The sequence below is a fragment of the Mus caroli genome, unplaced genomic scaffold, assembly GCF_978045245.1.
Source record: "Mus caroli unplaced genomic scaffold, Mus_caroli_1 scaffold_8, whole genome shotgun sequence".
Taxonomy (NCBI): Eukaryota; Metazoa; Chordata; class Mammalia; order Rodentia; family Muridae; genus Mus; species Mus caroli.
In genome coordinates, this window is record NW_028227263.1 from 59,774,071 (window position 1) to 59,787,325 (window position 13,255).

At 37.0% G+C, this 13,255-nt stretch overlaps 1 protein-coding gene and 1 pseudogene across 2 annotated transcripts in view; one reads left to right on the forward strand and one right to left on the reverse strand.

Moving 5' to 3' along the window:
- The window catches only part of Folh1 (folate hydrolase 1), a 67,316-nt gene extending 63,356 nt beyond the window's left edge, over positions 1 to 3,960 (forward strand). The window contains exon 17 of one of the 2 annotated variants that reach the window (XM_085841553.1): positions 77 to 3,960. In XM_085841553.1, coding sequence (XP_085697679.1) covers positions 77 to 266 — 190 coding nt within the window. In that variant the 3' untranslated portion in view covers positions 267 to 3,960. The remainder of the gene's footprint in view (positions 1 to 76) is intronic. The other variant, XM_085841552.1, reaches the window with a different exon arrangement.
- A 5,063-nt stretch (positions 3,961 to 9,023) lies between these two features.
- Positions 9,024 to 9,945, reverse strand: LOC110287768 (olfactory receptor 14C36-like; annotated as a pseudogene).
- Between the last annotated feature and the right edge of the window lie 3,310 nt (positions 9,946 to 13,255).

Here is a 13,255-nt window from a genome sequence, read left to right on the forward strand (position 1 = left end):
ACATGTGTGTATAATGCCTTTGTTCTCTTGTATGTTGCTTGCACGATTAATGGACAAGGATATGTTTCATCAACAGGCATATCATCTATGCTCCAAGCAGCCACAACAAGTATGCAGGAGTATCATTCCCTGGGATTTATGATGCCCTTTTTGATATTAGTAGCAAAGTCAACGCTTCTAAGGCCTGGAGCGAAGTGAAGAGACAGATTTCTATTGCAACCTTTACAGTGCAAGCTGCAGCAGAGACTCTGAGGGAAATAGCTTAAACACATTCTACAGAATCACAGAATCCCTACGGAACTATGGTATGGAGCTGATATACACACATATATATATATATATATATATATATATATATATATATATATATATATATATACATATATATATACACACATGTATATACACAAATATACATATATATACACATACATATATTCATATTTTTTCATATGCATCAAAAAACAAAAGTGGATAATTTCTTTCTTTCATTTCAGCATGTATTCATAAAATTTAAAATTCAAGTAAGTATTAAAACTAAGGTGAACAGTCTAATCAAATAATACATTTGACAGTATCAAACAATTATCAGAAATATAATACAGCCTTCCCAGATCTACTCGGTCATTTCAATAAAAACAAGCATCAATTCCTTATGGAACACAGCTGGAATAGTTCATAAGTCTGCTCCACCTGGGGGACTAGATGCACTCTGGCCACCAAAGGCTGGGAAGATCATGTTAGCCACAATAGCTGACAAGTTATAATCTATTCTCATATCTTATAAATCTCACCACTTTGCATTATAACATTTAATTATTTAGACTTAGGAAAAATATCATTTTATGAAACTGTATAAAATATAAATGCACAACCAATAATTAATTAATTAATCCCAATAACCATGTACTTCTAAATAGTTGAATCCTTTATATCAAATATAATCCTGGTCTTAAATTTTATGTTTATGATTTCCTTATTTATATAGAAGTCACCAAACATGGCTATATTCATTACATATCTTGAATATGTACACAATTTTATATTTTTCAGTGTCATCTTTTCTATTTGCCTTTGAGTTAGTCTTGTAGTTTACCAGATTTTTGTGAAACCACATTGAGATGAGTTTTACTTTTACTTTTTTACAACTTTTACTCAGAGTTGTACAAAGAGTTGACATAATCACATAGAGTGATTAGCAGGAAGAGATATCAGAAAGAATGACAAGTTATATCAGTATTAATAATTTGAATTGTTGAAATCAGAAAAGGAAAGAAAATTTTTTATATATAGAAGGTATAAGAAGTGGTCACTATGCTGACAATTTATATCCTCTTGGAGCCCTGTCACCTTCTATCATATCCAACTTTATACATGCTCTCTGAAAAAAAACAGAAAACCAAAACCAAAAATCAAAACAACAAATAAAAAGACCAATAAGGCAAAAATACCAAATCTTGTCAAAATTTAAAAGGCTTCCACAGGTTCAAGGCAAATGAATTAAAGAACTGAAAAGAGGAACAAGTCCTACTTCTAAATAAGGAGGTAATCACAATTGACTCCTTCTAGGAAAGGGAAAACCACATTTCTCTAATGGATTGTCACAGGGTATATCAACCATATTCCAAGGCATGCCCCAAACTCAGGAGTAGTTGGCCAACACAAAGAGAATCCATGTTTTTCTATTTTTTGGTTGTTTTTATTTTTTTTTTTGTTTTTTGTTTTTTGTTTTTTTGGTTTTTTTGTTTTTTTTTGAGACAGGGTTTCTCTGTATAGCCCTGGCTGTCCTGGAACTCACTTTGTAGACCAGGCTGGCCTCGAACTCAGAAATCCGCCTGCCTCTGCCTCCCGAGTGCTGGGATTAAAGGCGTGCGCCACCACGCCCGGCCAGAGAGAGAATGTCCAAATTCACACAATTATGAAAGACAAGCAGTGCATAATATAGGACATTAAGGAATTCCTGAGAATTAAAAGGACAGACTTTACAAAGTGGTATTTTACCAATCTGAAAAATCTAAACAAAATCGATAATTTTCATGTAGTTACCAATTATTGGAGTTAAATCAAGATCGGATAAGCAATTTAAATATATCAGTTGTCAATTTGTTTTATAAGGACAGAGTCAATCTGATTTTTAAACTACATATAGACCAAACAAAGAAAGAGAATTACAGACCAATTTCTCTTATGAACATAGATGCAAAGATTCTCAGTTTAATACTGGCAAATTGAATCTGGGAATACATCAAAATGATCATCCATCATAATCAAATAAGCTTCATCCCAGAGGTGCAGAGATGCTTCAACATATGTAAATCAATAAATGAACTCTATCATATAAACACTGTAAAACAAAACCCACATGACATTAAATGTAAAAAAGACTTTTGACATCATTTCTCATGATGAAAGTCATGGATACAAGAACATAGCATAACCTACTAAAGGCAGTTTTCAAGTCCATAAGTAACATAAAATTAAATGAAGAGTAATCAAAAGAAAATTTCAAATCGGCAATAAAAAAAGGTTGTCCACTCTCTTCGTACCTACTTAATTTAATACTTGAAGTCTTACCCAGATCAATAAGACTACTGTAGGACATCAAGTGTACAGAAATTGGAAAGAAAGAATTCATCATCTTTATTTGCAGATCACATGATAATATACTTAAGTGACCCTAAGATCTCCATTGGAAAGCTCCTATAACTCATAAGCACTTCAGCACAGTAGCTGGATACAAAATCAATTCATAAAAAATATAAGTCTTTAAAACAGCATGCAGGTTGAGAAACAAACCAAGGCCATGCCATCTTCCCAGTAACCTTAAATAATATAAAATATCTTAGAGTAAAAATGCTCCATCATATAACAAGAACACATTATTCCACTATGTTCATAGGAGCCTTATTTATAATAGCCAGAAGTTGGAAAGAACCCAGATGTCTCTCAAAAGAAGAATTGATACAGAAAACGTGGTACATATACACCATGGAATACTACTAGCCAGCAATTCAAAATAATGACTATGAAATTCGTAGGCAAATGGATGGAACTAGACAATATCATCCTGAGTGAGGTAACCCAGAAACAAAAGAACACACTTGGTATCTATTCACTAATAAGTGGATACTATTCCAAAAGCTCACAATGCCCATGATATAACCTATAGACCATATGGAGCATATAAGGAAGGAAGATCAGAGGGTGGATGTTTCAGTCCTTCATTGAGGGGTGAACAGGAAAATTGTGGGAAGTGGAAGGTGAGAGGGACAAGTGAGGGACAGAGGAGGGGGAGGAAATTAGGGTCGCAGTATCAGAAACTGGAGATGTGAAAGAGGAACAGAGGGTCAGGAAATTGAACAAAAATAGGTGGCAGGACTCATGAGGAATTAAGGATAACCACTGGAGAGTCCCAGACACCAGAGAAGCATGAGGCTGTGAAGACACCAATGAGATTGATTTAGCAGTAATGCACAGAGAATGGGGAAATAGAACTTGTAAAGACCACCTCTAGTAGATAGGCATGGCCTCTGGTTTTGGGATGGGGCTAACCATCCATCTCAGATTTTTAACCCAGAAATATTCCTGTCAAAAAAAAAAAAAAAAAAAGAACAGGGCCAAAAACTGGAACAGAGACTGAAGGAATGGCCAACCAGGGACCAGAGAACGACCCCACCTGAGGATACATCATGTCTGCAGACAACAAACCCAACACTATTGCCATGACCAAGAGGTGCTTGCTCATAGGAACCTAGTGTGGAGGTTCCTTGGGAGGTCTGACCAGCAACTGACCAATGCATATGCAGATACTTGGAGCCAACCATCAGAATGAACTCAGGAAACCTGCCTAGAACACCCACCTGGAAGGATCCATGGCACCAGATCCATATGTAGCAGAGGACAGCAATGGGAGGGGAGGCCCTTGGTCTTGGGGAGGTTTAATGCCCCAGAGTAGGGGGATGCTGGAGCAGTGGGGAGGGAGAGAATGGGTGAGTGGGGGAGCACTCTCATACAGGCAAAGGGGAGTGGGGAGGAGAGATGTGAGATGACGGGGGTTGGTGGAGGGGTAACTGGGAAGTGAGATATCATGGAATGAAGTTTTGGTGGAGGGGGTAATCAGGAAGTAGGATATCATTTAAGATGTAAACAAATGGAATTATTTAAAAAAACAAACAGGAAAAAATATCTTGGAGTAACTCTAAGCAACCAAGTAAAAGATTAGTGCTGTTGTTTGAATAAGAATTGCCTTGATGGGCTACTATATTTGAATGCTTACTCATTAGGGTGTGGCACTACTTGAGAGGATTTAGACTTTTGTCTTTGGATAAGTGTGTCCTTGTTTGAGGAAGTCTGTCAATGGAGATGCAAGCTCCCAAAAGCCCAAGGCAGGCCCAAAGTCTCTTCTCTTCCTTGTCCCTATAGACCTGGATGCTGAAAGCTCACCTACTTCTCCAGCATCTTGTCAGCTGGCATGCTGGTGTGTTGTCCACTCTGATGATAATAGACTAAATCTTTGAAGAAGTAAGCAATCTCCAATTAAATGCTATCTTTTATAAGAGTTTCAGTGGTCATAGGGTCTCGTCACAGCAAGAGTATACTAAGACAACTTGTATAACAAAAGCTTTAAGATGTGTGTCGGGGGAGGGCAGGTATGGGGGACTTTTGGGATAGCATTTGAAATGTAAATGAAGAAAATACCTAATTAAAAAAATTTTAAAAAAAGAAATACGGAAAAAAAGATGTTGATGAAAGAAAGTGAGTATATCACAAGATGTAAAGATCTCTCATGGTCATAGATTGGTGGATTTAATATAGTAATAACGGCCATCCTGCCAAAAACTATCTACAGCACAATTCCCTTGAAATTCCAGCACAACTCTTCACAGATATTGAAAGAACAATTTTCAGCTTAATATGGAAACACACACACACACACACACACACACACACACTCACACTCCATACATACAACTATAACCCAAACAAAGAAAAGTCAGGATAGCTAAAATAACCCTGAATAATAATAAAACAGAAGCAACAGTTATCACTATTGATGACTTCAAAATGTGCTACAGAAAATGGTACTAGCATTAAAGAAATGTGTTGTTCATTGGAATCTAGGTATGAAACCACACACCTATAAAGCACCTATAGACAACTGATTTTTGATAAAGAAGGCAGAAATATACACTGGGAAAAATAAAGCACCTTTAACAAATGGTGCTGGAAAGACTGGATGGTTGCACTTAAAAGAAGAATCTAAATTGACCCACATGAATGTCCATAGGCTGTGCAGAACTAGACAAATCTCTTACTAGCCGGGCCATTCTAGAGAGCTGGTCCCCCTCTGACAGGTGGTAGCACTAAGGAGAATAGGCCCTGTGGCTTGCCAAGGCATAAAAGTGAAGCTGGCCCTGGTGGCTATTCAGTAGTTAGCCAGTCATGAGGGTGATAGTTGGAGAACTGGCCCTCCTACTCTCCTCTCTAGGTGAGGTGTCCTGGATGTGAAGATGATGCTTTCCACATTCCCCATTTGCCAACTGCCATAGCTGGGAGAGCAGTCTCTGAGGGCATGAGAGTCAGAGAGCGAGCTCTGCCCCCTCACTGTAGCACTTGGGAGAGAGTACCCTGTACTTCACCTGGGAATCAGAGTGGAACTGGATTTGATGGCAAAGGCACAGATAAACCAGCTTTGAGGTTATCAGAACAGGTGAGATGGCCCATCACTTGGAGGCTGCAGCACTTTGAAGAGTAGGCCCTGTGCCTTGTTTGAAAAACAATGGAGCTTTCTCTGAAGGTGTGTGTGCTTTCAGATAAAATGGACCCGAGGGAATCAGAACAGGAGAGCTGACCCTGCCTCACTCCTATGGCAGCATAGGGTGACCTAGTTGTAGCAATGCTGGAATGCTTGCTTTCATGGTGCAGAAAGGAAGAGGCAGCTCGCTGACCATTCAGGTACCAGCCAGGCCCAGGTCCAAGGGTTTGAGTTCAACCACCACTAAATCTATATTATGTGTGAATGATTGAGAAAGTGCCAATCATGCTGATCCAAAGCTGCAGGATCTCCATGACACAGGGTAACAATAGGAAAATCAGGAGGAGTCTTAGTGAGTGTCACAGAAGCCAGAGACTTTGAACCAGATCAATGACTCATTGCAATGAACATTTCCAGGTCTATGAATAAAGGGATGTGGTGTGGGAGACACTGTGACAGCTTCCATGATGTTCATGTGTGTGTGTGTGTGTGTGTGTGTGTGTGTGTGTGTTATTTTGGGGGTACATTGCAAGAATGAAGGCCAGACATTAGTTGGCCAGGAGAGGGGTGAGGCTAAAGCGAATACTGTGTAATTCATAAAGAATCAAAGTTTTATTAAAAAGGAACTTCTTAATATGGAGAAGTTTCTCCATTCCAAAAGAAAATATCATTCAACTTGGAAGCATAGAGACTATGAAAATATTTTCAACTCTACATCAAGTAGAAGGCTAAAATTAAAAATATACAAAGAACTCAAGAAACTAGATATCAGGAAAACAAATAACCCGAGTTAAAAATGAAGTATATTTCTAAACAGAAAATCTTCAGAGGAAGAGGCTCAATTGGCTGAGAAACATTTCAATGAATGTCCACTATGCTTCATTATTTAGGAAATGCAAATCAAATCTGTGACTGGTTGACATGGCAATTTGTAGACACTATGGAGATAAGTTTAGCATTTCCTCAGGAAAATGGAAATCATGACTCAAGATCCAGCTATACTGTTTTGGGACAAATACCTGGGTGTCACTTTACCCTACCACAGTGACAAATGCTCAACCATAATAATGGCTATTCTATTTATAATATTCAGAAATTTGAGGCAATTTAGTAATTTCTGTACTGAAGAATGAAGAAAGAAAATATAGCACACTTATACAATAGGATATTAATCATTTGTTAAAGAAAATGACTTTTAGCAATCAGAGTCAGGGTGCTTTTATGTCTTTTTCCTGCCTGAAAAACCCTTTTCCTCTTACTGCGTTGCATTTCCTAGACTTGGTGTGAGGATACAGGCCTAGTATCTTTGCATCTTGTTATGCCAAGTTCATGTAATTTCATTTTGACACTTGCTCTTTTCTTATGGGAAATTGAGAGGAGCAGTTGATTTGGAGAAGAGATGAGGTAGAAACACCAGGAGAAGGGGAGAGAGAGGAGATGGCAGTTGGGATGCATTGTATGAGAGAACAATAAATAAAAGTTAAAATCATGAATTCAAGAATTGCCACAGGTATAAGGATAGAACTAGAAATAAACCATCCTGAGTAAAGTAACCCAGACCCAGATAGACAAATATGGTATGTATTTACTTATTTGTGAATACTAGCAATTCAGTCAATGATAACCAAGCTACAATCTACAGAACCATAGAAATTGTTTAGGGAGTAGGGGGGACAGATAGATATAATTAGAAAATTGAACAAGAATAAATAGTATGGCAGGCATGTGGGGACCAAAACGGGAGAATTAAGTATTGTTGAGGGATATAAGAAAAAGAGGATGAGGAAGGCAATGTGGGAAGACACAGCTGACAACCAGGGTTTGTTGTAAGAGTATTACAGAAACCAAATGAAGTAGAAGCTTCTTAAAATATAAATATACATGAAGGCGATCCACAGGGAATTGCAAAATAATGGAGAAGACAGAGTTCTAGCTGGAAATCATCAAATGAAGTCCTCAGTATCAGGATGGGCTATGTTAAATTGCATTGTTCGATAAAGGGATCCCATAGTGATAATGAAAACAACTCATGTACTGCCATGCCTATGGATTGCTCTCCAAACACTGACAATAAGGCCTATTGCTGAAGGCAAACCTATACTTCTTCATTGAGTGTGGAGATGTCAAGCTGGTGCTGGTACAGTGTGCGTTAACTCCTATATTTAGTGTAGATTTTAAATAATGGTATTTTGCATACTAGCAAACCAGATGTTTAAAAATAAACCCAGAAATAAACTCTTTAAGCTAAAATAGTTTCCTCCCTTCAAGATAAATTAGTGCAACAGTGACACAAATTTTGTGGGAGTAACTGACCAATGTCTGACTTGACATTATGTTTATGTCCTGAGAGAGAACACATACTCAACACTGCTGTGGTGAACCTGCAAATTGATAGCCCCAGTACACAGGGTATTAACTAATACTACTCATCTGAATGTTTTAGATTACATCAAAATTTAAAACTTAGCAATAAAATAACTCTTAATGACAATCCACTATAGTCATAAATTAGTGCCTTGCTCAGCCCTCATCAGAGAAACTTCCTCTTGCAACAGATGAGAAAAAATACAAAGACTCACATCCAGATGTTATGCAAAGATTGGGAGACCTTAGAACAATCATCTTTAAATGATGGGATGCCTATATCAAATCTTTCTCGTCTGGGATCAGCAAGCATAGTGCAAGAGGAAGGAGAAGTAGTATTTGAGATGATGAAGGACACTAAGAAAACAGATGTTTCTCAATTAACATGAAGTATGCACATGTATACCCAGACACTTATGCAGCATGCATGGACATACATGGATCTAACCAGATGGGGTCCTAGAGTGGAAATGAGAATTGAACACATGCCCCCATCTCTAACCCATAAAAAAAAATTCTAATTGATAAGCACTTTTAAGGGTAAAGGTAGTTTCCTCCAAGTGAGACTCACTGGGTCAATAAATTACAATTAAGGGAAGTCTGCATGTCTAGCAGTGGATGGCCAAACGAAAACAAATGTGAGAGTAATATTAGAGGTTCTTGCCACATAATTTTTCATCGAGGCATCTTTTTTCTTTAATCTTTTTTTCAAATTTTAATATGTCTATATTGGAGGACATGGATGGGGGATAAGGATGTGAGGAAAAAGGAACTAGGATGAGTAAAGGAAGGGGAAATTATAAGCAGTGTATATATAATATAAAAAAATCTCTCCAATAAATAGTCTAAAAATGCTTTAATGTGTTTGTGCATATTTGTGTACTCATATTTTTCTTTATTTTATTCAACTATGAAAAGATCTGAATATTACTTTCTTCACAGCCTCCTTTGTTTCTAAGACTACAGATAATAGGGTTTAAGAATGGTGGAACAATGGTATTAAATACAGAAAGAGTCATATCCTCAACTATTTCTGAGATTGCTGGAGTTCTTAAATATACATAAGCAAGAAAACTAAGAAACATAGACACCACAATAATGTGAGGGACACAGGTGGAAAAGGCCTTCCCTCACTTTCCTTTGAAAGGAACCTTTAACACTGTTGATAATATGCGAACATATGATATAGCAATGAAGGTAAAGCAGCTACCACTGGGCCCCATAGCAGACAGAAGAATTAAGAGTTTGTTGTTAAAGGTGTCAGAGCAAGAAAGCCTCAGCAAAGAAGAGATATCACAGAAGAACTGAGGGACTTCATTTGAGTGACAAAAGGACAGTTGGAAAGTTTTGAACGTGTGCACACTTACAAGGATAACAGAGGTAAGCACGGAAACTAGTGTCATCTGAACACAGAATTGATGGTTCATAATCATGGCATAAAGGAGTGGCTTACAGATGGCCACATAGTGGTCGTGAGACATGATGGTGAGAAACTGAATCTTTACACATGCACAAAAGAAGAACAAAAATACCTGTGCTGCACACCCAGCCACAGAAATGCTCCTGTGGTCAGTAAGTGAGCTAATACAGGCATTTGGCACAGTAACAGAAACGTAGCCCATGTCTAAGATGGACAGATTCCTGAGGAAGAAGTACATGGGTATGTTCAGGGTATGGTCAACTGTAGTAGCAATGATGATGATAAGGTTCCGTAACAGGAGGCCCAGGTACACCAGCAGGAACAGCACACTGAGTAGGATCCTGAGCTCCCAAGTCTCAGCAAAAACTTCCAGGAGAAACTCAGTCACCATGGTAGAATTCATCATAGTATCAAATACAGGTTTATCTGGAAGAGAAAAGCAGCAACTGAGAATAACTTAAATTAATTGATAAAATCACTAGCATTTCTCTACAAACTGCTTATTTTTGTCCTCTATTTATGTGTGAAAAAAATCAAGTATTTTTTCTTTGGTTTGCCTATGTTTTTATTATACTTAGTTGTTAATACACATATTTGTGGATGTCTGTCAATGTATGGTATGATGTTAAGCACTTAGAATTAATTTTCATGAAAATAGCTGTCTCATGAATACTATTATCTTATATATATATATATATATATATATATATATATATATATATATATATATATATATATTGGTATTTTGAGACAGGGATTCTCTGTGTAGCCCTGGCTGTCCTGAACTCACTCTGTATACCATGCTGGCCTTGAACTCAGAAATCCACCTGCCTCTGCCTCCCGAGTGCTGGGATTAAAGGCGTGCGCCACCACGCCTGGCTGAATACTGTTATCTTAATAAACATTAAGTTGTTTGATAGAAAGTTATCTAATGCTGCAATTTCCTCTTCTAGATAAACTTCCTGCACTAGTTAGGAATGCCAAGAGACATTTAACCTGTGGAATATAGTTTTAAAACTGTTTATGTATTTTTCAACATGTATGCATTAACATACAAAGTGCATTTATGTTGTGTGAATTTCATATATACACATATTTGTATATCCATACAGGGAAGTATGGTGGAAAGGGGTGAATCTGAGAGACAAGGGCATAAAAAGATGGACTGGAAAAGAGAAATAAAGATGATCAAGACATGACATTATCATGAAAAATCCAAATCTACACTATATGTTTCCATAAATACAGATGTGCAAAGGAAAATAGATAGAAAATGCCAACACAAGAAGGGGAACCACACCCCAGAAAAATCAAGAAAGTAATCTTCCTTCAATAAACTTAAAAGAAGATAGACACACAAACATAATTCAAACTCTAACAACAAAAATAACAAGAAGCAGCAATCACTTTTCCTTAATACCTCTTAACATCAAAGGACTCATTTCCCCAATGAAAAACATAAAGACTTGATATGTAAACAGGACCTGGCATTTTGCTGCATACAGGAAACTCACCTCAGTGTCAAACACAGAAACTACCTCAGAGTAAGGGATTGGAAAACAATTTTCCAAGTAAATGTCCCGAGAAAAAACCTGGAGTAACCATTCTAATATCGAATATCAACTTCAACTAAAAGTTATATAAAAAGATAAGGAGGGACATTTCATGCTCATCAAGGGAAAAATCCACCAAGAATAACTCTCATTTCTGAACATCTAGGCTCCAAATGCAAGGGCACCTACATTCATAACAGAAACTCTACTACGGCTCAAAGCACACAAAGTATATCACACAATAATAGTGGGAGACTTCAACCCACCCCCCACTCTCATTAATGGACTTATCATCAAACTAGATAATAAACAGAGACAAGTTGGAAATAACAGAAGTTACAGAACAAATGGATTTTATAGATGTCTATAGAACATTCATTCTAAAACAAAAGAATATACCTTCTTCTCAGCACCTTATGGTACCTTCTCCAAAATTGACCATATAATTGGTTACAAAACAGACCTCAATGGAAGACTGAAATTATCCAATGCATCCTATCAGATCCTCACAGACTAAGGTTGGTTTTCAAAATCAACAAAAACAAAAGAAAGCCAACATATACATGGAGGTTGAACAATTCCCTACTCAACAATAACTTGGTCAAGGAAGAACTAAAGAAAGAAATTAAATATTTTTTAGAATTTTATGAAAGTAAAGGAACCAAAACTTATGGGACACAATGAAAACAGTGCTAATAGGAAAAGACATTGCCTTTAGTTTACTGTAAGAAACTGAAGAGAGCATACACTAGCAGCTTAAAAGCACCCCTGATAGTTCTAACCAAAAGAGCAAAGATACCATGTGGAGTAGATAGCAGGAAATAATCAAACTCAGGGCTGAAATCAACCAAGTAGAATAAAAAAGAACTATACAAATAATCAACAAAACAAGAGCTGGTTCTTTGAGAAAATCAACAAGATAGATAAACCCTTAGCCAGACTAACCAGAGGGCACAGAGACAGTATTCAAAATAACAAATCAGAAATGAAATGGGAGATACATCAATAGAGGAATTTAAAAAAAATCATCAGATTCTACTACAAAAGCCTATACTCAGTGGAACTGAAAAATACGGATGAAATGGACAATTTTCTAGACAGATACCAGTTACTAAAGTTAAATCAGGATCAGTTAAACCATTTAACACTCTTATAGACCCTAAAGAAAAAGAAGCAGTCATTAAAATTCTCACAACCAAAACCAGCCCAGGACCATATAGATGTAGTACGAAAATCTATCAAACCTTCAAAGAAGACCTAATACACAGTACTCTTGAAACTATTCCACAAAACAGAAACAGAAGGAACACTACCAAATTCACTCTATGATGTCACAGTTATGCTGACACCAAAACCACAAAAAGACCCAACAAAGAAAGAGAGCTTCAAACCAATTTCCCTTATGAATATTGATGCAAAACATACTTTCATATTAAAAGTCTTGGAAAGATCTGGAATTCAAGGCCGATACCTAAACATAGTAAAAGCAGTATACAACAAACCTATAGTCAACATCAAACTAAATGGAGAGAAACTTGAAGCAATCCCACTAAAATCAGGGACTAGACTAGGCTGCCTACTCTCTCCCTATCTATTCAATATAGTACTTGAAGTTCTAGCTATAGCAATTAGACAACAACAGGAGGTCAGAGAGATACAAATTTGAAAGGAAGAAGTCAAAATGTCACTATTTGCAGATAAGATAGTTTACTTAAGTGTCCACAAATGTTCCACCAGAGAACTCCTAAAGCTGAAAACAACTTCAGCAAAGTGGCTGGATATAAAGTGAACTTCAACAAATCAGTAACCTTCCTATACTCAAAAGATAAATGGGCTGAGAAGGAAATTAGGGAAGCCACACCCTTCAGAATAGTCACAAACAATAGAAAATATCTTGGTGTGACTCTAACCAAACAAGAGAAAGATCTGTATGAGAAGAACATAGATTCTCTGAAGAAAGAAATTGAAGCAGACCACAGGAGATAGAAAGTTCTCCCAATCTCATGGATTGGCAGGATTAATATAGTAAAAAATGATCATCTTGCTGAAAGCAATCTACAGATTCAATGAGATCCCATTAAAATTTCCAACCCATGCACCTATGGTCATTTGATTTTTGACAAAGGAGCTAAAACTATTTTGTGGATAAAAGACAGCATTTTG